At 39.3% G+C, this 24,229-nt stretch overlaps 1 protein-coding gene across 1 annotated transcript in view; it reads left to right on the plus strand.

The window, feature by feature from the left end:
• Nucleotides 1-6,473, plus strand: part of LOC121959725 (ephrin-A5-like) — an 87,637-nt gene extending 81,164 nt beyond the window's left edge. The window contains exons 4-5 of the mRNA XM_042509194.2: nt 79-159; nt 930-6,473. Coding sequence (XP_042365128.1) covers nt 79-159; nt 930-1,054 — 206 coding nt within the window. The 3' untranslated portion in view covers nt 1,055-6,473. The remainder of the gene's footprint in view (nt 1-78; nt 160-929) is intronic.
• The last annotated feature ends 17,756 nt before the right edge of the window (nt 6,474-24,229 follow it).

Here is a 24,229-nt window from a genome sequence, read left to right on the forward strand (position 1 = left end):
TGTGCCCCAGCTCGTGGTCAGAGTGACGTTCGACTTCTCTAATCTTCACATATCCTCTCTCCTCTTTGTTTTTCAAAGACAATTGTGTGAAAAACCCTGGGACCACGCAGGAAGGGGTCGATTTTGAAGACAACAGCCACAACTCTCTAGAACCCAGAGGTGGGTGGGAATATACAGCACGTAATGTTTTTGTTATGTCTGCTGATAATAATATTTTATGTTCATTTCCTTTGAATTATTCTTTCATTTTATACGTCATGATTCATGAAGTGACGTGACATTTAGCAGAGCATATACTGTATTAGCACATAATGCTGTTGAAAAAAAACAACAGTTTTTTTAAATGCAGACAGAATAAATCAGTTAAAGGATTCAATCTGCAAATGACCATTTGTAGAAGTGTCTGTACAGCACACTGCAGTGCCATGACTACTGCAAAAAAAATAAACAGATAAAAATACAATGGATACATGTCCATCAGCTCTCAAAGATAAACTGAAATAACCACTGCAACTGAATTCCTCTTTGCCAAAGATATAAGTCCAATAAGTTGTTTTCATTTCATTCTGTAATGGCATTTTCATTTTTACTTAACCTATATCTTTGGTACAATTATATTTGTACATCAACAGGATTTTTTTTCAGTTCTTTTATCTCCTTTTAAACTTTGTTTCAATGTTCTATTTCTTTTTCCAATGTTTGTGCTAATTTTGGGGCCATTTCTCATTAAGTTGATCATTGTGTAATCCCATGTTTTAGAAAGAAATGAAGCAAATTTGCTCAGATTTCAACGTGTTTAAAATGTCTTCACTGGTTGCCTGGCAACCTCATTTTGATGACAGGACTCCATCGTCAACTTGTTGCTGTTTCCAGTCTTTCTGCTAAGCTGAGCTCATCGGCAATTATCATTTCCATCTCTTTCCCTTCAGACGGCATCGGTCATGAGTCACCAGAGCCGGCACGGAGGGATGTGAATTCGGCCGACCGACGCCAAACTTCAGTCCTCCTGCTCAGCTCCGCCCTCATACTCCTGGCTGCCATCTTGTCTTTATAGCGCCCAGTCTGAGAATGCCGACAGGAATGGACTGTCCTGATTGGACCACAGGCCGCCCTACCCTGCAACCCCTCCCCTCAAGGAGCACTTTTAAAAAAAAAAAAAATACTGACAATCTCTCTTGGTGAAAAGAGAGAAGAAGGGACTTCGACACTGAAGCCTTCGTTGTTTTTTTGACTTGCCAACTCGAGTGATTCTTTACTTTCTTGTGGGTGCCGATTGTGGAGGCACCCCGGGGTGAAAGAATCTCTTTACCTGTTTGCCTCGCTACCGTTCACAGTATGCAGATATTTTGTTTTTTTGTGTTAAAGACATGCACACATACATGCTTTCAAACATACACACCCTTAAAACTACACAATCAGTACGTTCTTCAGCTTGAATGGCAAAGAAGCACAGCAGGATCTCTCAGAAGTTTACAGACTTTTTTTTTTTTTTTAAGTTCAGGAAAACATCACATAACCCCCCCCCGACATGTAACATGATTAAATCTCACGTCAAAGCGGAAGAAGTTTCTGAGAAGATCCAGAAGCGACACATCACTTAGAGGCCAATGGAAAGGAGAACTAGGATACATTTGGCAATGGCGTGGGAGTACACGCTGATGACTTAACCGTCCTCTCAGGTTAAAAAGGAGTCGGATGCATTGTCTCAGACTGTCGTGGAGAGTAAAAGAAAGATAAAGAAGCACTCATCTTTTAGTGTTTGGATAGGGGCAATTTAATGATTAATGTGTTTGTTTTTTAATAAATCACCTAATTCAATTGTAGCAGCCAACACGGGTGTACAGTAAAATATTTGAACGGAGCGTAGAAGTGGATATGGTATTTTGCCAGGCAAAATGTATTTTCCTATTTATTGTGAAGTCCTCGTGCTTTTTTCTGTTCTGGTTTAGTCTGTAAGTACGGTAGAAAGGCAATAAAAAAAAACACTTAGCCATTAAGTTAGTTCATATTACAGTTTTTTTGATACAATCATAAAAACACTGCAGTTTATGTATCTGTTTGGATTGATCGCTGATGAATTGTTTAACAAAGTCCCGGAAGAAAAAAAAAAGTCTGATGTGCTATCAGGGTGTAGAAATCGTAGAATATTTGTGTTTGTCATTAAAAATGTCACAGATGTACTTTTACTATTACACTATTGCTTTTGTGAATCACTGTCATAACACAAGTATTGTAAATAGAGACAAAATTTCCTACAAAGTTCAGGGATGTGTCCATGCCTAACATGAGGTAAAAAATGATTATTGTTATTTTTTTTTAATCAGGAGGGTTACGCTTCCTCGACTAAAGCAGCACAAGTTTTCTGTGGCTACAGATGTTTCAGTGAGACAGTGACCGAGTTTCCGAGCGGGTGGTGGTAGTGTGTGGGGGGGCACGGGGATGGTGTGTGATTCACTTGCCCTCTTTGATGTCGTGTTAAGTGGCGTCTGTACAGAAAATACACCGGGGGCGCCCTCGTACCGGTTATTTCTGGAATGAAAAATCGACCACCAGCAGAGATGGAATAAACAGAGCGAGGTGTCCTGTTCTCTCAGGGCAAACTGAAACTCTGCACTGCTGGACCTGAGAGGGGAAGAGAAGGAGGGCGAGATGGGGAGCTTTGTAGTGCTCCTGCTGAGATCAGTGGGCATGTTGTCCAAGCAGGAACATGCGGTAAACATATCTTCTCCACGAGGCTTGTGCCAGTTGGTGATCAGCTTAACAATCAACAATTCAGGAGACAGTCAGCAATTGTTTTTCTCCCCTGTTAGTATTAAACAACTAAACTGTTACAGAAAATAGAGTCCAAAATCTGCATTTGCAGGGGTTTCTGGGGCAGTGGCATGTTTTACAAAAAAAAAAAAAAACGCTTTTGTTACTCTGTTATTTAATTTAGCCCTTTGAAACTTGGATGGATATCACTTTTCTTGTGCTGCATTCAGATGCCTTTTACATGTTATAAACAGCTGGACCCAAGGCAAATTGGTTGGACTTCTTTCAAAGGCATTGGGGAAACAGGCATTAAGCAAATTGGCAAGAAATTTCTCAAGAAATTAGTAAATTAAGAAAACTAATTTGGGGGTAAAACAGCTTTGGAAAAATAAAAACATCCAGATAACTCTATTTTTATTATCACAATTATGTATTTTAATTGATTTTTTTCTTTTTTTTAAATAAAATTATAAATATTTAATCAGGTATTTTTTTCCAGGTCATTTACCTGTCATTTTTTATTTATCTTAAATTGTTTTATTGTAACCCTTTTTTAAACTAATATTAGGTTGTTGGGTTTTTTTTCTGTTTTTTTTGTTTTCTGTTTTTTTTTTTTTTTTTACTAATTTCTGGGTCATTTTCTCTTGCTCATTGACTTTCCAATGGTTTTGAACTAGAGCAAGCCAATCTGCCCATGTTTCAAAGGGTTAAAGCAACACAGCTGTGTTCCCTATTCATTTGCCAATCCTAACAAGCGCAATCTGATAAAACCCTGCATCTCCAGTCACCGTATGCCTGCTCATCAAAGCCTGTGTGCCACGCCTGACCCGACTTTAACTTCATGCACCAGTTCCGTTTCTCCAAACAGGCTTGCTTCTCTGAGGTGTCAGAATCTCTTGTGAATGTATATAAATGCCTCTCATTATTGGCACTTGACTTCAAATTCATTCTTAAAAATGCATCTCATTTGTTACTCAACACAGAAAAGCTGCTGTTTAAATGCAGTCAAATTCATGATTGAGCCATTCTCATTTAATATTTTTCTGTTATCAGAGATGTCAAATTTGATCACAGCTCATGAAGCTGCCTTAACCAGCAGCAATACCCAGCTGTTATTATGTTATCACTACGTTGTCTGACTAATGTCTGATTAATGACAGCAGCTGAGCAGTGAGATCAGCTAAACTGACATTTACAATGAGCAACCACAAAGACATTAGGGCTGCTCCCCTTATCTGACGCCCGAGGCGATCGGATCGTCTATATACGATCTCTGATAATGACATTATGACGATAAGAAAATACAGACATTTGCCCAACCCTGTTTCCACCCGTCACTCTCAGCAGCAGCGTGATGCACTGAGTATAAAGGAAGCTCTGGGGGGAAAAAAAAATCTCTCACTAAAGTTTTCATTTTGAAATAAAAGTCATAATGACTAAAGTCATAATTAGGAGAATAAATTGATCATTTCATACATTAAATATCAGTAGAATACTATCAATAATAGCAGGTGAGAAAACGTTTTAATTTCACAAGAATAATGATGACAATGATACTGATAGACACCAAGATATGCTGGCCTTTTAGTGTCAAGTACAGGTCCTTAAATGTGGCATCCTACAAATCCCATAATGCAATTCAGCAGTGTCTTTGTTAGACTTTTTTGCCATCCCATTCCTTTTACACTTCACACCACCGATGTCTTAAAGTCCAAACCTTATGACATGATGGGGGTATTTCCAACAATTCCCGAGCCACAAAAACAACACTTTAAAACAGGCTGAGCAGAATTCTCTGTGATGAATAAACTGAAGTCAGCGTGTAAACTCAAGTGAGTACTCTGCTGGAAAAGCAGGGACGGCTTCATGAAATAAACCCAGGTTTGGTGGCTCAGACACTGCTGGGAAATGCTTCAATGCGTCCGTGAAAAACAACCAGATTTGTTGCCACAATCACAGGGGAAACCCCCAGATGTGCTGCTAAAAACTTCCAGGTTTGGTCCCACAAACACCAGTGGAAACCCAGAGAACAGGCGCCAATAACAACCATGTTGTTGTTTATTGCTTTAAAATAGTGGTCTGCAGCATGGCAGGCATCTGGTCCAAAGATGTCATGCTATCCAGCATCTCCTCCACCTCCAGATGACAAAATCAGCTCCTATACTCCATCATTTTAGAAACATTAAAACACCAAATGTACAAATGTGACAAATCTGTATTTTGCAGCAACGTACAATACAAACATTTTCTTGTGGTAATCGGGCTGCTTCAAATGACTACATTTGTATAACATAATCTCAGATTGCTCTTCTCTCTTCTGTTTCAGAGACAAAAGCTAAAAAAACATATCTCAGTACAAAATCAATCATTACAATTAGAGAAATGTCATTAAATCAGAGCTGAGAGTGGCAGGATGAAAAGGACTAAACACAATACAATCAGTTTGAGGAAAGATTATAATTTGAGGTTAGGAGTCATTCATTTTGAGTGTGCTCAGTTTTGGGAAGCAAACAATTCAGAGTGGGAGTCCTTTTTCATTTGAGGGCACAAATGACCACTTATTGAAAAATCTTTCCTCCTCACACCTACCGGCTTCTGCACATTTTAATTCAACATTAAGAGTCCACTGTCACGGTCATCATCTCCTCTAGCCACGCCACAATGAGAAAAACCAATCAGTTAGTTTTGTGGATACCGTGTATCCAACAATTAGTCTGTTGTAACATACAGTGTTAGATACTTTCTCTTTTTTTCACACCTATTTTGAAGGGCACATTAATGTTCTTAGCAAGAAAAAAAGTTCAATGTTTGATATAAAAAAAGCTTTGTTTCATTTTATATGTCTTTTATATGAAACACAGAAAAAAATAATAACAGGATCAATACTGCACCCTCTCTGTGTAAATGTGCAAACATGGCACATATCATGCAGTGTGGTCGGGCTACAATCAAAGGGTCTGAAGAAAGAACAGATGGATCTCAAAGAGCTAGAATATCTGTTTTCCCTCCTTTTTTTCCCCCCAAAAAACTTGCTCTTGTTCAATGTGTTGTTGCATCAAAAGTGTCTTTAAAAAGGTACAGGATGTTTTTTGTGTCTAATGTCCACCTCCAGCTGTTTCGGAGCCAAGCTGCGGTTAAGATCGCCGTGATGTTGAATGATACAGGAGACACAATTGGCTTTTATTGGTGTAAAAGCTCAAGGAAGTGAGTTTTAAACCTTGGATTTGAACGTTTCATGTTGAGCAAACTGTGCTACAAAGAGGGCGGATCATATGTTCTAAGGACTTCTTCTTCTTCACCTGATTTTGGTACCATGTAGCCTGAAGCCAACACCACTGTGTCCCTGGTTTGCAGCGTCTGTTTTCCATCCTCTGTATCTTAAAAAAAAAAAAAAAAAAAAAGGATGTGTGCTTTTGTCAGTGCATCTAGCTTTGGGATTTTTGTTACTTTAGCTGCAAATGTGTTCCCAAACTAGACATGGATGTGCCACAAAACTGCACATTTCTTTTAACATTGTAATAAGTGTACGTTGTGCCTGTATGAGCCCCATTTTCCCAACCTGTACTCATCCAAACTATTCTAATGTCTGTTTCCTGCTCAATCCCTCACTAGAATTTTCTACAAAAAGGCAATTTCTTTGTAAATACACGTGTTGGAGCAGCTATGACTAACTAAAACAAACAACAAAAAAAGATTTAATAAATATTTCTTTGTCGTTGTAATTATCGTGTCTGATTTGTTTTATTAATGGAGATGCAAATGAGTGACAAGTTGTGAAACGGGAAGAACATCAATAAGGCGTGAAGGCCTCGTCGGGAGCAGCTCGAGCGAGCGCTGCGTGTTTGTCTTGGTTGTCACTGGATGCATAATCACGCAAAAGGGAAGTGGGTGAACAGCTGTTTCTCGATAATCTGGAGGTAATTCACAAGCTGAAAAAACAAAAACAGAAATGGCTTCAATTAATCTTGCGGGAATGTGCAGCGCTTCAGGGAGCTCCGCCAAGAAAAGTCTGTCTCTCAGACGCTTTTTGCTCCTCTTTTTACCTCTCTGCTTCAGTTCCTCGCTTTCTGTCTCTCTTCCTCTCTCTGTCTCTAAGGTGACGTTGCAACCTTTCACCCAACCTGCTGCAAAAACTTTAAGACATCCGATCATAACGCTCAGACCGTGTTGCCAAGAACACAGTGGGAAATTTCCTGGAAAAGGTCAAGAGCACACTGTTCTTTGGTCTGATGTGACAAGCTGTTTTATCAACTGTAATGAAGGTGCAGCTGAGGCGTCTGAGTCAAAGTGTGCTGCTGCTGGAAATCTCTTTTTATGCCTCAGATGGTTTGGAGCCATGAACTCCCAGTAGAGAAAAAAACAAGGCTCCTACTATAACATAAATTTAGGGGGACATATCCCAATATTCAAATGTTCCCACCACAAAAAATATAAATAAAAACAATTTGCTGTGACAGGCAACTACGCACGACTGTCTGAAACAGTCATTAGTAAATGTCAATATAAGGTGGATCAGGACACAACGGGCCACTGCAGGCACCTGGACACATAAAAGGGCCCCCTCTACATCCCAAGATACCCCACAGAAGTCTGAGTAACATCATGGTCACACTCGACATTAAAACGCCACCATATATCATTCTTAATTTCCTGGTAGATTCCTGAAAAAAACTATGCCGTTGCCAAAATTATATCTGCACATCATAAGCCAGCCACGGAGCTATAGGGGCCATGGCATGTACAGGGTTAACAGCCCCATTGCCCAGCATGGGTGCCCAAATGAAGTAGGCAGCACTCCACAGGACATCAGCGTGATTACACATAAATCAATCAGTTATGTTGTACTACATGTGTAGCTTTCATTTCTTAGATATTTGTAGGCCGCTATACTGTATAGTTGATAATGATATAATAGGAGATCAGTTTTGAATTTTGGTTCTCTTAAATGTTGACTCCATGGCCATGGGAAGAAATCACTTCTACTCTCAGGTACTCCAATGATTTAGGATTTGCACTCTCATAAAGTGTAGGGAGTCACAAGAGACAGAATGATAATATAATGGTCAAAATTGATGCAACAGGTCAATGTATAATACGTTTTTCATGCCTCTGCATAGGCGTTAGCCACGGCAATACCATTTTCAGATTTTCAGTCCGGTCTAATTCTCATGAATGCAATTTCTCAAGAACATCTTGAGGGGATTTCTTCAAATTTAGCACAAATGTCAAATGGAAGCAGTCAAGCCACAAAAACTGGAAATAATCTGTCACTTGACCCTTTTTGATTGGGAAAATATATTTCAAAAGTTCACGCTCCCAGTTTGTAGCATAGACTTTGTTTCTAATTTGTAATCTCAAAGTCAAAGAAAAAGATTACTATGCTGAAATCACATCCATCCCATAATTTCTCCTGATGGATTTGAGTTTGCATTTTCTGCGAATGAGTCTTCATGCTTGTGAGCCTCCTGCACACAAAGTGCTGTCAAAACTTTCATTTATTATCGCAAATACAGCCTCCATAAAAAGAGAAAAAAACCTTAATGTGACCCCAATTCAGAGAGATGCCAAAAATCATCACACGACCTCTGTGTTTGTGAAATATGGCAGGTAATTTGCGGTGGAATTTTTACTTGACAGATGGGAAATGGCAGATTTGCACGGGATTAAAATCACAGACGACCTCCGCAATTATTACAAATTACCAGAGGTCCCAAGGTAATAGCAGTCCCGTGCGAACAGGGCTTACATGTATGACATCATGAGGGTTATTTTGTGGCTCCTGCTGAGCTACAGAGGACATTATACAAAAGTTCTCACAGGCTGAGCTGCTGTATTTTTTTGAATACAAGCAGTACTGCACTGTAAAAACACTCAAATTTAAGAAGTTCTGCGTTGAAAATTTTACTCCAGTAAAAGAAAAGTATAAGCATAAAACTGCACCGAGGTGCATCCTGGCTCACTGAGAATAAGAAACAAGCAAGGAAAGAAACGTGGAGTAAAGTGTATTTTTCCACACAACGCAGGAGAAAACATCCATCGATGTGATGAGACGCTGCTGCGGGCCGCAGACCTACAGTCAGTGACCCCCACTTCTCTTCTACAACCGCCAGTGACACCCAAGTCCACCCCCGCCCTCCGTCTTGGTCCTGAGGAGGCCGTGTCTATTCTGGGACGGCCCTGTGGTCAGGTGCTAAGTGAAGGACACACTGCAGTTTGCTCTCAGTCACAGCAGCAGTGGTTAAAGAAGGAAGAGAGGCCTCAGTGGTTAGAGAGAGTTTACTGCCGGCACAAGGGCCGTCTTCTGTCTCTGTATGGACCTAAAGTGTCCTTGAGCAATTGTCATAAAACTTTATCCTGCTTTCTTTCTAGCGTTTCTAGAGATAACTCAATTTTCTTCAGGATGAAATCATCAATATCAACCCTGTCTCCAAGAAATTTCATCATATTCTACAACAGCAAATATATATTTTGCAACCACCATAGTACTGCTCGGATTACATTTTAATCAAGATACTATGGAAGCATTTATTAACGCATGTAGCAGGTTGCAAAGCCCAGATATTTCACTGTTTTCCTAAAATATCCTCTTGCAGGGACTACAGCCTTATTAAACTTTTTTTGGTTATGTTCGGTCACTTGCAGAACTTTAGGGAGAGATCATTAGGAAAGAAAGGGTCCACAGTGACGTCAGGCATGAGACAGAAATATTTACATTAACCGAAACCAATATATCACAAACCACACGCGGGACTCAGGATGCCGATCGCAGACTCCACATTCCACCCCGACCACCTCACCACAAACCTGTGTGGTAAACACGTCATACTTCCTGTACTACAACAAAACCCTGCAACATAAACCAGGTGGAGATTATGCTCTCTTTCAAAGACTAATTGGCTATAAAACTTAGTAGCATGTAAAGGTACTTTGACAGGGTTGGTTTTCGGTTAAATATCTTTTATTTGGACTGTTTTCAGGCAGTTTTACCTCACAAGATTCAGACTCTGTCTCTTAGAAATTACATTTTTATTACTATAATAAATTGTTCACCCATTTATTTTGTGCTGACAAATGCAATCGCTGGTTCGATCATGTTCACAGGCGAAATTTTATTGAATGCATGAAACATTCATCTGCCTCATCTGAGTTGCGTGGCGGTGGTCGGGGGTGGATGGCGAGCGTGCAAAGTGCTTTGACATCAGAGTGTGGGGCTTGCATCCTGAGTTCAATGTGTAGTTCGGGTTTGGCAACAGAAGGACTTTGAGGTTAGGGTCAGTTAAATGTTAAGACTTGGCTTGTTTCCTACTTCCAGTCACTGCAGACTTTTTCTTTAAAAAAAAAAAAAACAAAGATCTTTTCCTAATATTAATGAAGAGCTGCAAGAGGAGATATTGCACAATTAAATTGTTAATCAACATTTTGCTGATATGTTTTACTATCAAGTCAACATTTTCCTCTTTATGTTTTCAATGCAGCGCATCATTTCCTTCGAAATGCTTTCAACTGCTGCAAATTATTCCACCCAATTGCCAAAATAAATCTTGGCTTTCTGCAAACCACAGATATATAAAATTTGCACATTATTATGTAGAGGATATGTTAAAACGTTATATAGTGTTATTGATATGTTGATGTTTAGGTACAAAACCACTCAGTTATAGTTAGGAAAGATCATGTTTAGGCATAAAACGCTCGGTTTTGGTGCCACAATCCTGGCTGGAAATAGTGCCGATGTCTTGCTAAAAGACACCCAGTTTTGGTGGCACAATCAACATCGAAAATGTCACTAATGTTTTGCTACAAAACAACATTTTTGTTTGTTTGTTTGTTTTACTGGTCTCAAACAGTGGTCTGCAGCTTGGCAGTTGTCTTGCAGAACTACGTCACTTTAGAAATGCTTTTATGACTACCCCATGTTGCTTAAAGCTACACTGATATTTTTATATTATTTTAATTTTTCCCAACACAATTAGGCATTTTTAAAAATTCCCTCTTATAATGTACAAATATACAAAGAAAACATGCATATGAAGTATAGATTGACAGAATGGGAGAGTTTAAATTTCCTCGGTTCTTCAGTTTAATTAAAGTGCAAACATTAGAACGACAACATTCCCTCAAGATTTGTGTTTCAAAATGTTTGACTGGTGCACCTGCAATTCACAGACATGGATGGCCTTGTTGAGTTCTTGTCTCCTGTTGTTATGGAAACTCACATTTAAAAATAAGTGATTCTTGTTTGTCCATCTAACAAATTATACTGCTTATTCAACATGAAAACCCACCTTTAGAGACAGGTTTGCAACTAAAGTCACTTCACAATCTGAGCTGTTCCCATTATTTTGACCAGCCTAAATGTTTCATGTTGACAGTTGCTGGATTGTGGGAATGTCTGAAACTGGACTTCCCACTGATAACCAGTCTCCTGTTATCTGTGTTTTGGGTCTGAGGGAAACGTATCTGTCAGACACTTCCACTTCCTGTTCTCTCTGCTCTACTCACTCATTTGGTGACCTCATCTGTAGCCGAGTAAACCTCTAAGACACCGAGCAAAGAAGTAAACATGTAATCAATGTTTCTTTCTGCAGGATGCAATCAGTGTTAAAGACTGTGAGATTCATTTTATGTTTAAACTCTTGGAGTGAGATTACGGAGGATAAATCTAGAAACCTGCTCACTATGGTGGGATTAGCTAAAGACAGTCTCACTGTATCGGCTCTTCTTTCAGATCAACTTAAGACTGTGAAAGCTGCTGATTACCATGAGGGATGATGTATTCCTTACAACTCATCTCGGTACCTCTACTACACCAACTTTTTTCTGAATTAAGTTGTTCTAAGCACTTCTAAGAGTTTTGGGGGGGATTTCATTAAAGCATTTCCATACTCATGAGCAGCTTCAAAATTGAAGAAACTCAAAATTTGCAGATTTTCATGGAGCAGTGACGGAAATCATGGGAGTGTTTGTGCATGAGCTCACAGCTGATTATCGGAGCGTAATTCTGTGTTAAACCCCACCTGAGAGTGTGTGTGTGTGGATACAAAGAATTTCTTTAAAACAGTAAAGGCCTAGAAGCTGTTTTCTGTCACATTCTCCATCTGCAGCACACCTCACGCAGCAGACGCCTTGGCGGGAGACACAAGGCGCGTCACTTTCATTAACTCAGCTGTGATGAAACCTGCCACCTTGAGAAAATGTGGCTGCAGGAAGTGGAGTCTGCTGCTTTGCTGATGTTTGGTCTGAGAGGGCAGGGGATGAGGTGTTGACGGACATAGCAGCTGCAATGGGTTTGTTTTTCCCAAAGACACATTATATGTCCAAAAGTAGGAGGACACTGTCCTCTGTACTTTCGTTTTTGGGTTGTTTTGATGCCTCCGCAGCGGTGATAGCCTTGGGTGGAGGCATTATGTTTTTGGGTTGTCTGGCTGTCACACACAAACACAATCTCTCAAGAATACCTTTAGGGTTGTTTTTTTTTTCTTTTTACAAATTTGGCACAAACGTCCACATAGACTCAGAAATGTATACATTAGATTGTGGTGGTCAAAGGTCAAGGTAACCATGACCTGCTCTCATTCTCGTGAATGTAATATCTAATGAAAACCTTGAGGGAATTTCTTTGAATTTGGCAGAAACGTCCACTTGGACTCAAAGATGAATACATTAGACTTCTTGTCTTTTCATCAATCCCACTCTTGTGAATTCAAAATTTTAAAAAAACGCCTCAAGGAAATTTCTTTCAATTTGGCACAAACATCTACTTGGACTCAATGGCTAACTGACCAGACCATGGTGGTCATAGGTCAAAAGTCAAGGTCGCTGTGACTTTATCTGTCTCATTATTGTGAACATGATATGTCAAGAACACCTTAAGGGTATTTTTAAAAATTTGGCACAAATGTTCACTTGGTCTCAACAATGACCTAATTAGACTTTGGCGGTCAGAGGTCAAAGTAAGTCTGACCTTGTGTCCTTCTCATTCTTGTGAACATGATCTCAGGGAATTTCCTCAAACTTGGCACAAACGCCCACTTTGAGTCAACACTGAACTGATGAGATATTGGTGGTCTTAGGTCACTGTGACTTCACAAACCGTGTTTGGCCATAGCTCATGAATTCATACGCTATTTATGAAATTTCACACAAATATCTAATAGGATAAAATGAAGTGATGACATTTTATATCCGAAAGGTCAAAAGGCAAACTTCACTGTGACATCAGCCTGCAAAAACACTTTTCTGGCCATTAATGTCATAACTCAGGAACCGAAGGTGAGACGTTTAGTCACATACTGGTGACACTAATCTTGAGTGTCCACCTTGAAACTGAGCTAATTGCAAAGATCTTCTGTGCTGCTGAGTTGAAGATGTGTGTGAAACATCCATGTTTTCAAAGTTATTGATGTAAACTGTAAGTGCATCTTAACTGGTGTGCGGTAGCATACAACTGTGGGGAGGTAATTCTAGTTTTAGGATGAACTAATGCACTCTTAAATTAATCAGAGCTTAGGGGATACATTGACTGCCACCGAGGTCATAATGAGATGTGAGACTGAGCTGAAATCTCTGCACATCCAGCATACTTAACAGACTAGTATGTAACCAGTTTGACACCTTCTAATTTATAACCCTTCATTTTCCTGATTAATTTGCCTGTCGTCTTGGTCTTAAGAACATCTCATGTGGCTCGTGTTAATTTGATCTCACGGGGAAAGCCCCCCGTAATATCTCCACTTTAATTCTCAACGCTTCCTCTTCAAACTTATATTCCTGTCCTCTTCAATTTAGCTGAAGGCTCGAGCAGACGGAATTGTACGACGGGCCGCGGTAAATGAATCGTTTTGGGAGTGAGATGTAATATCAGCAGCCAACAATTGCGCCACCTCTTCAGAAGCGGCGACCTTCGCCCGCGTGGCAGCGCAGCCGCAAACCCTGAGGACAAACCCATTTCAGAAATCATCATGGAAAATCATGTTGGCCGTGTGCGCGGACAGCGAGGGACAGGCTGTATTACTAAACTCCCCCGTATTCCCATAATAGAGACCACACAATGGCATGCCGGCCAATTCTCTGCCCCGCTGTTAAAATGAAGCCCTATTCAGTTTTATGTAGGCCATCTGTAAGTCTACTCAATCCTAAAAATAAAGACTGAGTGGAATAGAACATATTCATCGCTCTCTGCTCTCGCTGTAGATGGCTTCGAGCTGAATGGGATCTCTGAAAGGAGAGAGCTGAGCCAGAGAAAACACAGAGCACGGCTCTGTGATTGACTCAAGGCCTGTGAAATGGGCTAAATCTATTATTCAGACATATACAGGACTGCAGGGTAAAGTCCATACCTTTGGGAAAAAAAATCAATATTTGCAAAATGGTCTCTTGTAGTGGTGCAACACAATAGAGACCATCATGATTGATCATTAGTTATTCCTCTCCATGATTGTGCTACAAAATGTTATTTTGTGTGTTGTTGAGTCCATTATTATGAGTTACGTCATGTAAGACGTAACTGTTTCACTAAATCATTGAGCCATCTCTCTGGGCTTCTGCAGAAATGAAGCTACAGTAGCAGGACTTCTTAATGCAGTGGTTGCTGTGTTTTCCAATAGCACTTAGAGTTTTACCTAGAAAGCTGAGGCGCAAATGACATCATATGCTTATTTGTGTATCAGTAGGCAAGATTCCATTAACTCTCAAATTTTGCAAATTGAAATTGTGAATATAAAATATGTCTCTCATAGAGACATTTTAATTTTGAACACATATTGGTCACATGATACTATGGCTATGTGCTTGTCAGCAGGAACTGGCTCAAACTCACTTCAGGGAGGCTGCAGATGTCAAACTTTTTGACTTCAAATAATCAAAAGATGGAAGACAGCTTTGCTGCATGAAATTCAATAGAAAAATTCTCAACAAAGCATTTGAATGGCACTACGGCGCTTCTACTACGCTGCAGTGCTCACTCATCCAAAGTGGGAAAATGTCAACATAACCATAGAAACTCACTACAACTGAACTTCTGCTACAAGTGATGTCTCCTCTCCTCCTTTCAGCCTTTCAGCTTCTGCACTGCGCAAGAGGAAAGAGGGGGGGGACTCTGCGCTAAAAGCGGGAGAGCCATAAACTGCAAATATTGAGCAGCATGCATGGGAAAGAATTACAATAAATTTCTCTCTTTTTTTGCTGATGGCCTGATTATGTAGGTTAAATAGGTTCAAAATTTATGATCTGATATCCTGTTTTGGGGGGGGTTGCCCCAAGCATCACCAACAGTCCTGCAGGTTTCAGAGTGTTTTAATGCAAAATCAAATGGGATTCAGCTCTTGTTGCACCAATGGCCATTTGATAAAGGTTTTACTATAGACCTAGTAATATTATAAGAAGTATGAGAGGTAGAAGCAGATGTAGTAGTAGTGGTAGTTAAAAGGATGATGATGTGCATGTACTCAGTAAAGTGTGTTACAGTAACTGTTACACAACAACAACATGAAGCTGAAACACATGGGACAATACGGAGCTGCAGGCGCTGCAGAGGCAGGTGTTCTCCCAGCCCGGGGCCTCACAGGGCCACCTGGTACTCAGGTACACACACACACACACACACACACACACACACACACACACACACACACACACACACACACACACACACACACACACACACACACACACACATACACACACACACACACACACACACACACACACACACACACACCGTTACTGTACGCAGAAACACACTACCAAACAATGTGACTTCATGAGATCCCAGGAGCCAGATCACAGACAGGGCAGCTCTACAACACACACTTTATCATACAAACACACACCACATACACAACGCGAGTCGCTGAGTTGACGACCTCTGCCCGCGTAGAATTAGTACAAAGTAGTACAAAATAACTGGAACAGGCACTGGAGGTTTGGGACTAAATCTGGAGCAGCTGGTTGTAAATGGTTATACTCTGATAATGTGACAAACTTGAAATACGCCGTTCTTATTTTAAGTATTCTGCTGCTTTCGTATTTTTAAAACAAGCAGTCAAGACCTTGGTCTTAGATCAAAGTTTAATCTTAAACATTTATATTTTCATGTGTGATGCTAAGAACTAGCTCGCTGGGTCACTGATGGCAACCCACCAAGTCTTAAATATTCTGAAAGCTTAAATTTCATTTAACTGAAATCAGATGAAAACCCACAGTCCCGGATCAGGCCTTGTCACTATCAACTTTTCATTCATTATTTCTGCAATAAATAGAGGAAGGGACGGACAGATGCACTGAGTAGGACCAGTTGACAAATGCCTTTACAAGCTTCAAAATTGTATTTATTATCTCAATGTGGCAATAAAGCCAACAAAAGACAATAAACTGAGATATAAAAATAAATCCACATTTATCTGGAAATGAACTATTGCAACATGTGATTAATTTTCATAGAGCACACCACATTTCTCCTGAGATTCTCCTCATCTTTTTATTATCTACAACAAATATTTACATAAATTACTACGAGCAACCACATTTGGCTGCAAGTCACCAGTTAAAATTGTAACTCTTTAGAGTCAAACACCAGCAGTGATATGTTTAGTAAGAGGGGTTTTTTTGTTTTGTTTTTTTTAACAATGGAAAACTTAACAGTTTGTGACAGACATTCAATAATGTCTACTGTACATCTTTTTTCTACTCAGTGTGCTTTTGGTTGTCATCTATCCTTTTTCTGTACAATTTTAGTTACATTTTTCTATTCACGTTTCTTCTTTTTTTATGTTATTGTTTGTTGTATTTAAGTTGAGGGGGTCTGGTTGCATAACCCTTTAACTTTCAGACCTCTCCCGACACATTTCTTATTTTTATTTATCTGCAGTTTATACAGTTTTATATAAGTACAAATAAAAACCAATGTCGGCACCGCTACATGTTCGAACATCCAAGGCAGATGCCAGATTCATCTATACTAATATTAGCTGGTAAAAAAGATTTAGTTTGCAGAGTGTAGCTGGTGTGGTTTGATCAAAAAAAGAGACGCCACAGCTGTCTGATCTGTGTGAATAAATGAGCTGATAATTAAGGGATTGCACTTAAGCAGGCATCTTAATATTTACTAAAAGAACATGAACCCGGATCAGCTGACAGGGCCGAGTGGTGTGTAATGGCTCATCATGCTGCTGCTTTTTACTGGCAATTACATCAATGCAACCCCAGCTCCATTTGTGTTTGTTTTGTCTTTAACTGCCTCATTAGGACTAATGTTTGTTTGGATTTTTAGCTCATTTATTTCCACTATAATAAAAAGACAAAACACTAAGAGCACTTCAGGATCTTAAACAACTCCCTTGGTTCCTCTGGGCCGGAGAAGACTGGGAAAAAGTCAACATTAAAAGAGGAGGAGGAGTTCAGTGAAAAGGCTTTTGCTCTGTGTTCTTCTGGTTGACCGGCATGTTTCAGTTTCATGAAACATGTTAAAACGTCACTTTTAATGCACCATAGTTGAAAAACTTGAAAGAAAATGACTTCCTACATTTGGCTGAACATAACTCTGTTTCTGTAGAGTATATAAATCTAATGCCAGGCGCATGTGTGAGTTTATAGGAGAGCTCAAAGAGAAACCACCAACACTCTGGCTGGTTTACAGAACAGGAAGCACACGGTCAACACCTGCAGGCAAACACCCACAATCATGACAACGGATCACAGGTGTGTCTGCCGAGTTTCACAGCTCATCAGGAGCCAGATGTTTCTCCTCAACTAATCAGCTGTAAACAATGTCCAAAATAAAAATGCAAGTGTAAAGAATAAATGATAAGACAAGCCAAAATAAATAAAGTTTTTTTTCTTCTTTATATCTTGACTTTAGTTTTGGCCATTTAAATATATATATATTTTAATTTAGTGACATTTTATGAGATTTTACACTGTAAAAAGAGAATATTTGTTTTAACTTCCAAAAGTTAGGCTGCCTTAACATTTTAAGTAAGCTGTTCTCAGGAAGACAAGTTGAAGTAAATATGCAATGATTCAAAACAAATAAACGTATGAACTGTGTTTTAATTCAGTTGTGCTTAAATCAATTTAAGTAATCCTCTTAAATTTAGTCAGTCAGTTTTAATTATTCCGATTATTTTTCTCTACCTAGCAGCAATGCCATTAAAATGAATGGGTCTGAACATGTTAAATTTTGCTTTAAAGGACTTTGATTTAAATTTTCCTTTTACTTTTCAGTTTGTTTGTTCTGTTAAATTCTTGGTTTAATACTGTGGATCAGTGGTTGTTAATCTTTAGAGCCACCAATGGGGTCACAAAATAACTTCGAGAAGTTACAATTATCAAGACAGAAAATAGGTTTAAAAAAGACATTTGTGTATCCTTTTTTTGTTTGTTTGTTTTACTTGTCTAATCTTCTCCCTCTTATTTTAAAAAGTAGACAAATTTGTCTATATTATATATGTGTAATTGGGTGCTGTATACTGTACTATATACTGTATACTGTTTTCTTTTTTTGTTTTTTATTAAAAGAAACGGACTGAAATGCATTGATTTTCCGGGATTTTCTATGCAGGATTTTGCTGCTCCTCAAACAGACACCTGTGATCAATTGTCACCTGAGCAGGTGTGCCCTTTTGCCTAATGCTCCACAACTCTCTGACAAAGACCATCAGCCAGAGCAAGCTGCTGGTATTCAGCCCGTCACCACAACCTTGTAAATATTTACACGTGCAATACACGGATGTTGTGGAGCCCAGAAGTTCTTCCTGTTTTTACTTTTTTACAGCCCATTTAAATGCTTCAAATCGTTGCAGCTGGGTTTTTCACTGTTTGGGGTTTTGTCAGAGGCAGCTCAGAAACATACAAACAATGCAAAACTTTTTTTTCCAGTTTATGGTGTGATTATCTGTAAGAAAATAATGGCCTCACTGGACAAAAGTCCCTTAAAATAAAATAAAACTCAAGATGCACTTTTTGTGAACTGCAGAAATAAACAATTCAAAAAAACTCATGGTATAAAAATTTGCTTATGATTTACATCACACATTTTACACTGAAAAGCTGATGGAAACTTATCAAAATATCACGACAAAACACTCAAGTTTGGAGCCTAAAAAAATGATCAAAAAGCACAAACGTGTCACGAGAAAACAGCAAGGTCACTACAGAACCCCAGTGTTTGAAGCCTACAAGTATGATTGAAATATATTGATGGGTCACGACAAAAGAAGTTTGGAGCCTAAAACGATGATGGAAACATGTCACAGGTCACTTCAGAACACCATAGTTTAAAACTGATGGAAATACACACACAGCTTGCTACCTAACGCCAACATGAAACCTAAAATGCTGATGGAAAATCAATAAATAATGTTGAAGAGGAGGAGAATGAATAATCTTCCTGACACAGCAGAGGCTGTAATTAGAAAACAGAGCCAAGAGACCATGTCGAAGGGCTGGAAATTCTCAGACGTTATGACCTCCGCCTCATACACAAACGCAAATAAAACCCACAAAACCCCGCAGGCGGACAGGAGCACACTCAGCACAGCCTCAGCTGGTGTTTGGTCTCCTACATTCTTTCCTTTTGTGAGCCGCAGTTTGAGTTTCCCCCCTCTCCTCCCCCTCTTCTCCTGTTTGACATTCCTTCCTTTTATATGCCTTTTCTTTGTTAATTAGCCTGAATGTTTTTATTGCCTGGCTAATTAGCATAGCTTTACAGTGAGGTGACACCTGGTTCTGTTTCCCATACTACAGTACAGTGGCATTAACCAGCCCGGGATCACGGCTGTACGGTGGCTTGCAGACGCCTGCTCGCACGGTTTGATGGATGAGTAACTTTGGCCCATTAGTCATGCAGTGCCACTAAAAGGCACCACTCCCAGGGCTGAGCAGGTCGAGACGGACGATTATCGCCAATGACAAATGAAACCGCACTTGGGTTTTTTTGAAAACTTAAGTTCAGATCTCTGGCAGGGCCTTGCTCTTTCCTTAAATCACATATCTCATCAGTAATCATATTTAATTGTACTATTATTAAAATAGTTCTGCTTGTAATATTATGTGGGCATCAGTACATTTTTCACAATATCCGCAAGAATACATATTGCATCTTTGACGGATCCTATCTTGACATATCTCCATAAAAGGACAAAACTGGACCCGAAAAATCCAGAATCAGGATACCCATCCATGAAATATACACAAAACATCCTACAACGTAATCTGCTTAAGATCTACGTGTCGTATCTTTTCATATATTACCAGCATCTTTGACGTATCCTGTTTCAGATATCAGGCAGCTCCATCTCTCTGACATCACTCTGCAGTTACTGATATGCCTACAGGTCCTGTGTGTCAATGTGTGTATTTTTGGTGTATCTGTGTATGTAAGGATTACAAGAGTGAAAAAACAGAATTTCCCCATTAAGGGATTAATAATGAAAAATAGATTATTGTATCAAAACTGATTCAAGCTAAAAAATATGGAAGTATTACAGACAGTCATGGCACAGCAGCCATGCAAGAGCATTCCAAGAGATAAGTTGGCACGGCGGCCAACCAAAAACACACAACGGATTTTAAGAAAAATAAAAACAGTCTATCTTATGTGAGAGGCAAGAGAGATGAGCCACAAAAAGAGATAAATAGAGATATAGTTGGAAAGATAAGGGAGAGACATTGTAGGGTGATATATGGAGGGATAGTCATGGCACAGCGGCCAATGAAGATAACCAAACAGACATGTCAGCACGGCGGCCATGACAGATAATCAAACAGATCGGTTGGCACAGCAGCCAACGAAAAACACAACACAAACACGAAAAATAAAAATGGCACTTACTTTTTGTAGACCTTGCTGGGTGGCGATAGCTCAGTCTGCAGGGACTTGACGTGGAAACTGGAGGATGGTGCCTTTGAGCAAGGCACTGAAGCTCTAACTGCTTGGAGCTCTGAGTATGTATCATCTCCATCAGTCTAACATCTCTCTGCTACTAATGCATGTCTATAGGTCCTGTGTGTGTGTGTGTGTGTGTGTATAAATAATAATAACAGGCGGCTGTGACAGATAATCAAATCAACCAAACACAACACAAATCGCCTCCTGAGCATTATGAGGTTCAATCTGACAATTTTTAAAGTTATCATTCCTATTCTGTGACAACATATTAACATTATGTGAGGTGTTTCATAAAGGTTAGGCTATGTATTTTTGGACTTTTTATTTAGAAAAGAAAAAAAGGTTCTCATAATTTTTGCTATTTGGAATACAAAACTTTAAAGCTCAATATCCCAAAACTACTCAGAAAGCAGATAGAAACTCATAATTCTAAGGATGCAAAATGTAAATGACACTTATATCTCACAGCAGATAGAGAGGAGGGATAGTCAGGGCACAGATGTCATATATAGAGGGATGAGGAATAGAGATAGACAAAGAGATGGAGAGGTGAGACCAGAGATGAGGGATAGTTACAGAGATGATAGATGGATAGTCATGGCACGGCGGCCACAATCAATAATCAAACAAATCGGTCGGCATGGCAGCCAACTTAAGACGTAAAGAAAAGAAAAATTAACCTTACTATTCGTAGATCTAGTTTGGCAGCGGCAGCTCAGACTGGTGTGGGAACCAGAGGGTGTTGGGTTGGAGTCCAGAAGTCCAGCGTGGACCATGTTACAGAGTGTGGACTGGTAGAAAGACAAAGAACAAGGATATATAGAGGATAGTCAAGGCACAGCAACCAAAAAAACTGCAAAGACATAAGGCCCATACTCAAGGACCTGTTATTACCTAGGGACCTCATGTTATGTTGAAATGACTCCCCCTACATCTGTGTTTCATTCCCACAGAATAAGCTATGGCTGTGTGTAATACAATATAACAAATAATATAATACTAAATTTGTAACAAAGTAAATGTATAATCATAAATTCATGGTTGATAGTGACACAACTGATAAATAAATACTTATAAAACATATATTGACAAAATAATAAAACGTGTGTTTTTAAAACTATGTACAATAAAAAAAACTTATTAATATATCAATTAAATAAATATCTAAAAAAAAGCAACAACACATATTCCATTACATTACACAGCCTCCTGAATAATCCTTTTTCTTTCTTTCTTTTTTTATGGCTGTTGTTCCCCTTTAAGGCCTTTAAGGCAAGAAAAAAGAATTGAGAATCACTGATTTGTGGCACAGATGAAGAAGAGAATATCAGGCAATATTTTTAGATATATAAATTCTTCATATATTGATGGAAACTGTGGACAAAAAAAATAGAATATCACCTAACCAGTCTTCCAGCAGATTCAATGTGTAACATGTACAAGCCCTACATATTTAGACTTTTATAAAATGTCCAACTTTTGCACCTTATAGTGTTGTATAAAAAAAAGAGACAATACTGCAGTACTGCACATATCTCACCTTAATAAAGTGGACCTTAACAACTGACTGCAGCTGTCAGATGTTGAAAGAAAATGTTGAATAGCTGTCAAGAGTGAAGGTTTCTGCATCTGATGAATAAAATGTTCTCTTTCTCTGACACACAATTGAGGAGGGAACACTGAAGACTTAATTGAAGAAGAAATAAAAAATATTAAGAAATAACTCAGGGTCCCACGTCTCTCTCTGGCTCCCTGAAAATTCATAAATCACATACACCAGATTGCTTAACAATAAAACCAGAACATTGCAATGCATTTTGAAATGCAGATAAATGCTCGAATTCTGGTGCACATGTTTTAACAAGAAATAAATTTGGCTCGGTCTGCTGGTCAAAAGTTGAATCCGGAGGGGTGTGGGGTGTACAGATGTTACTACGCCTCAATTTCTCATAGTGCTGGAATGTTCTGGAAATGTTTATAGTGTGTTTACTCTGAATCGTGCTGTCTAAAGACATGGACACATCCATGTCTCTCGTGTCAAATGAAAGTGTACTTAACGTCCAGAACAATGAAGTCCGGCTTTTTTTCAGACGAGTGTCGGCAGTCCACCACAGTGGCAAAATGTTCCAGTCTGCTGTTTTCATACTGTGCTGTCAAAGCTCCGCTCTCTAATCCAAACTCACACAGCAGAGTGAAAGTGAATATTTGTCTTGGCTTCCAATGTGTCAGGGAGAAAATTAGCCATGTGTTAGAATAACAGCGTGTGTCAGTAACGTACAGGCCGGCTGCTCGGGAGGAGAGAGCCGAGCTGGAAACACATCATGTGCTGTCAACCCTCTGGCAGTTAGGAAGCGTGTAGCCAAGGTCAAAGGTCAACCATTTCCTCAAATCAATACTTCCCGCTGCTGAAAAAAAACACTCCCTCTCCACTAAACAAAGCGAGTACTACATGGATAAAAAATCTGAGGAAAAAAAAACTGTGCACTGTACCTGAATGCAAAAAATATTCCATTAAAGTAAAAATTCAGCATTCAATTTTCCACTAAATCGATTCCCGCATTAAAATGTATTCAAGCTTTAACAGTATTAATTCATTTTGAAGAACTGTTTTTGTATGTATTAACATGTAAAGTGGTACAGTACCCACTGAAAAGAATCAGTTCATTTAGAGATTAAAGACTGTTAACCCTTTACACTTCCTTTTATATCCATTGTATTAGTAAAGTTCTGAAAGAGACTGGGATGAAGAAAAAGTAAGGAAGAAAAACAAGGAAAAAGAAATAAGTGGTGAAAGAGGAAAAGCGAAAAAGGGGGAAAGATGAAAGGGAATCAGAGCCTTGTAAAGTGCAGGAAATTTTGTAGGTTTTTACTTGCAAAATATTACCATTACTACAATTAGTCAAAGAGAAATACAGAAAACTTTCCAAAATCTTGGAAAGTAAGTAAATACACAAGTATCTGTTTGCAAAACTGCAGCCTGGTCTCATTTCCAAACTGTCAAAATATGCCACTCGGGCACTGATCGCGGGTGCATCTATTACTGTCTGTACGAGACGCACAAACCAACTCCAATCAAAACCCATCAGCATCACTATTTGACAATCGAAGCAACACATGTAATACAAAGAACAAAAAATTCCTGTTAAGAAACAGATGGGTGAAAGCACGACCAAGAGGCTGATATCAAATTGCCCGAAACTAAAAGTTAGTGTTGAGTCATTTGGTCATGTTAGTCATGGGGGCTTCGGCCCAAGCCTCAAAATATGAGTAAGGATGAGATCACGTTCCAAAAATGTACTAAACATTAATTAATTAATGATTCTTTAACCACTTATTCTGTTAAGAGTTGTGAGAGAGCTGGAGTTAATTCCAGTGGTCATTGGGTTAAAGGTGGGGTAGACCCTGGACAGGTCACCATAGTACAAAGCTGACACACAAAGACAAGCAGTCACGCTCCCACTCCCACCTAAGGGCAATTTAGAGTCACCAACGTGACCTGCGAGTCTTTGGACTGTGGGAGGAAGTCGGAGAACCCGGAGAAAACCCTCGCTGACCACTGCACCACAACGCCGCCCTGTATTGAACATGAAA

Source organism: Plectropomus leopardus, chromosome 20 (assembly GCF_026936395.1).
Source record: "Plectropomus leopardus strain MGB_pleo_1.0 chromosome 20, ASM2693639v1, whole genome shotgun sequence".
NCBI classification, from domain to species: domain Eukaryota; kingdom Metazoa; phylum Chordata; class Actinopteri; order Perciformes; family Serranidae; genus Plectropomus; species Plectropomus leopardus.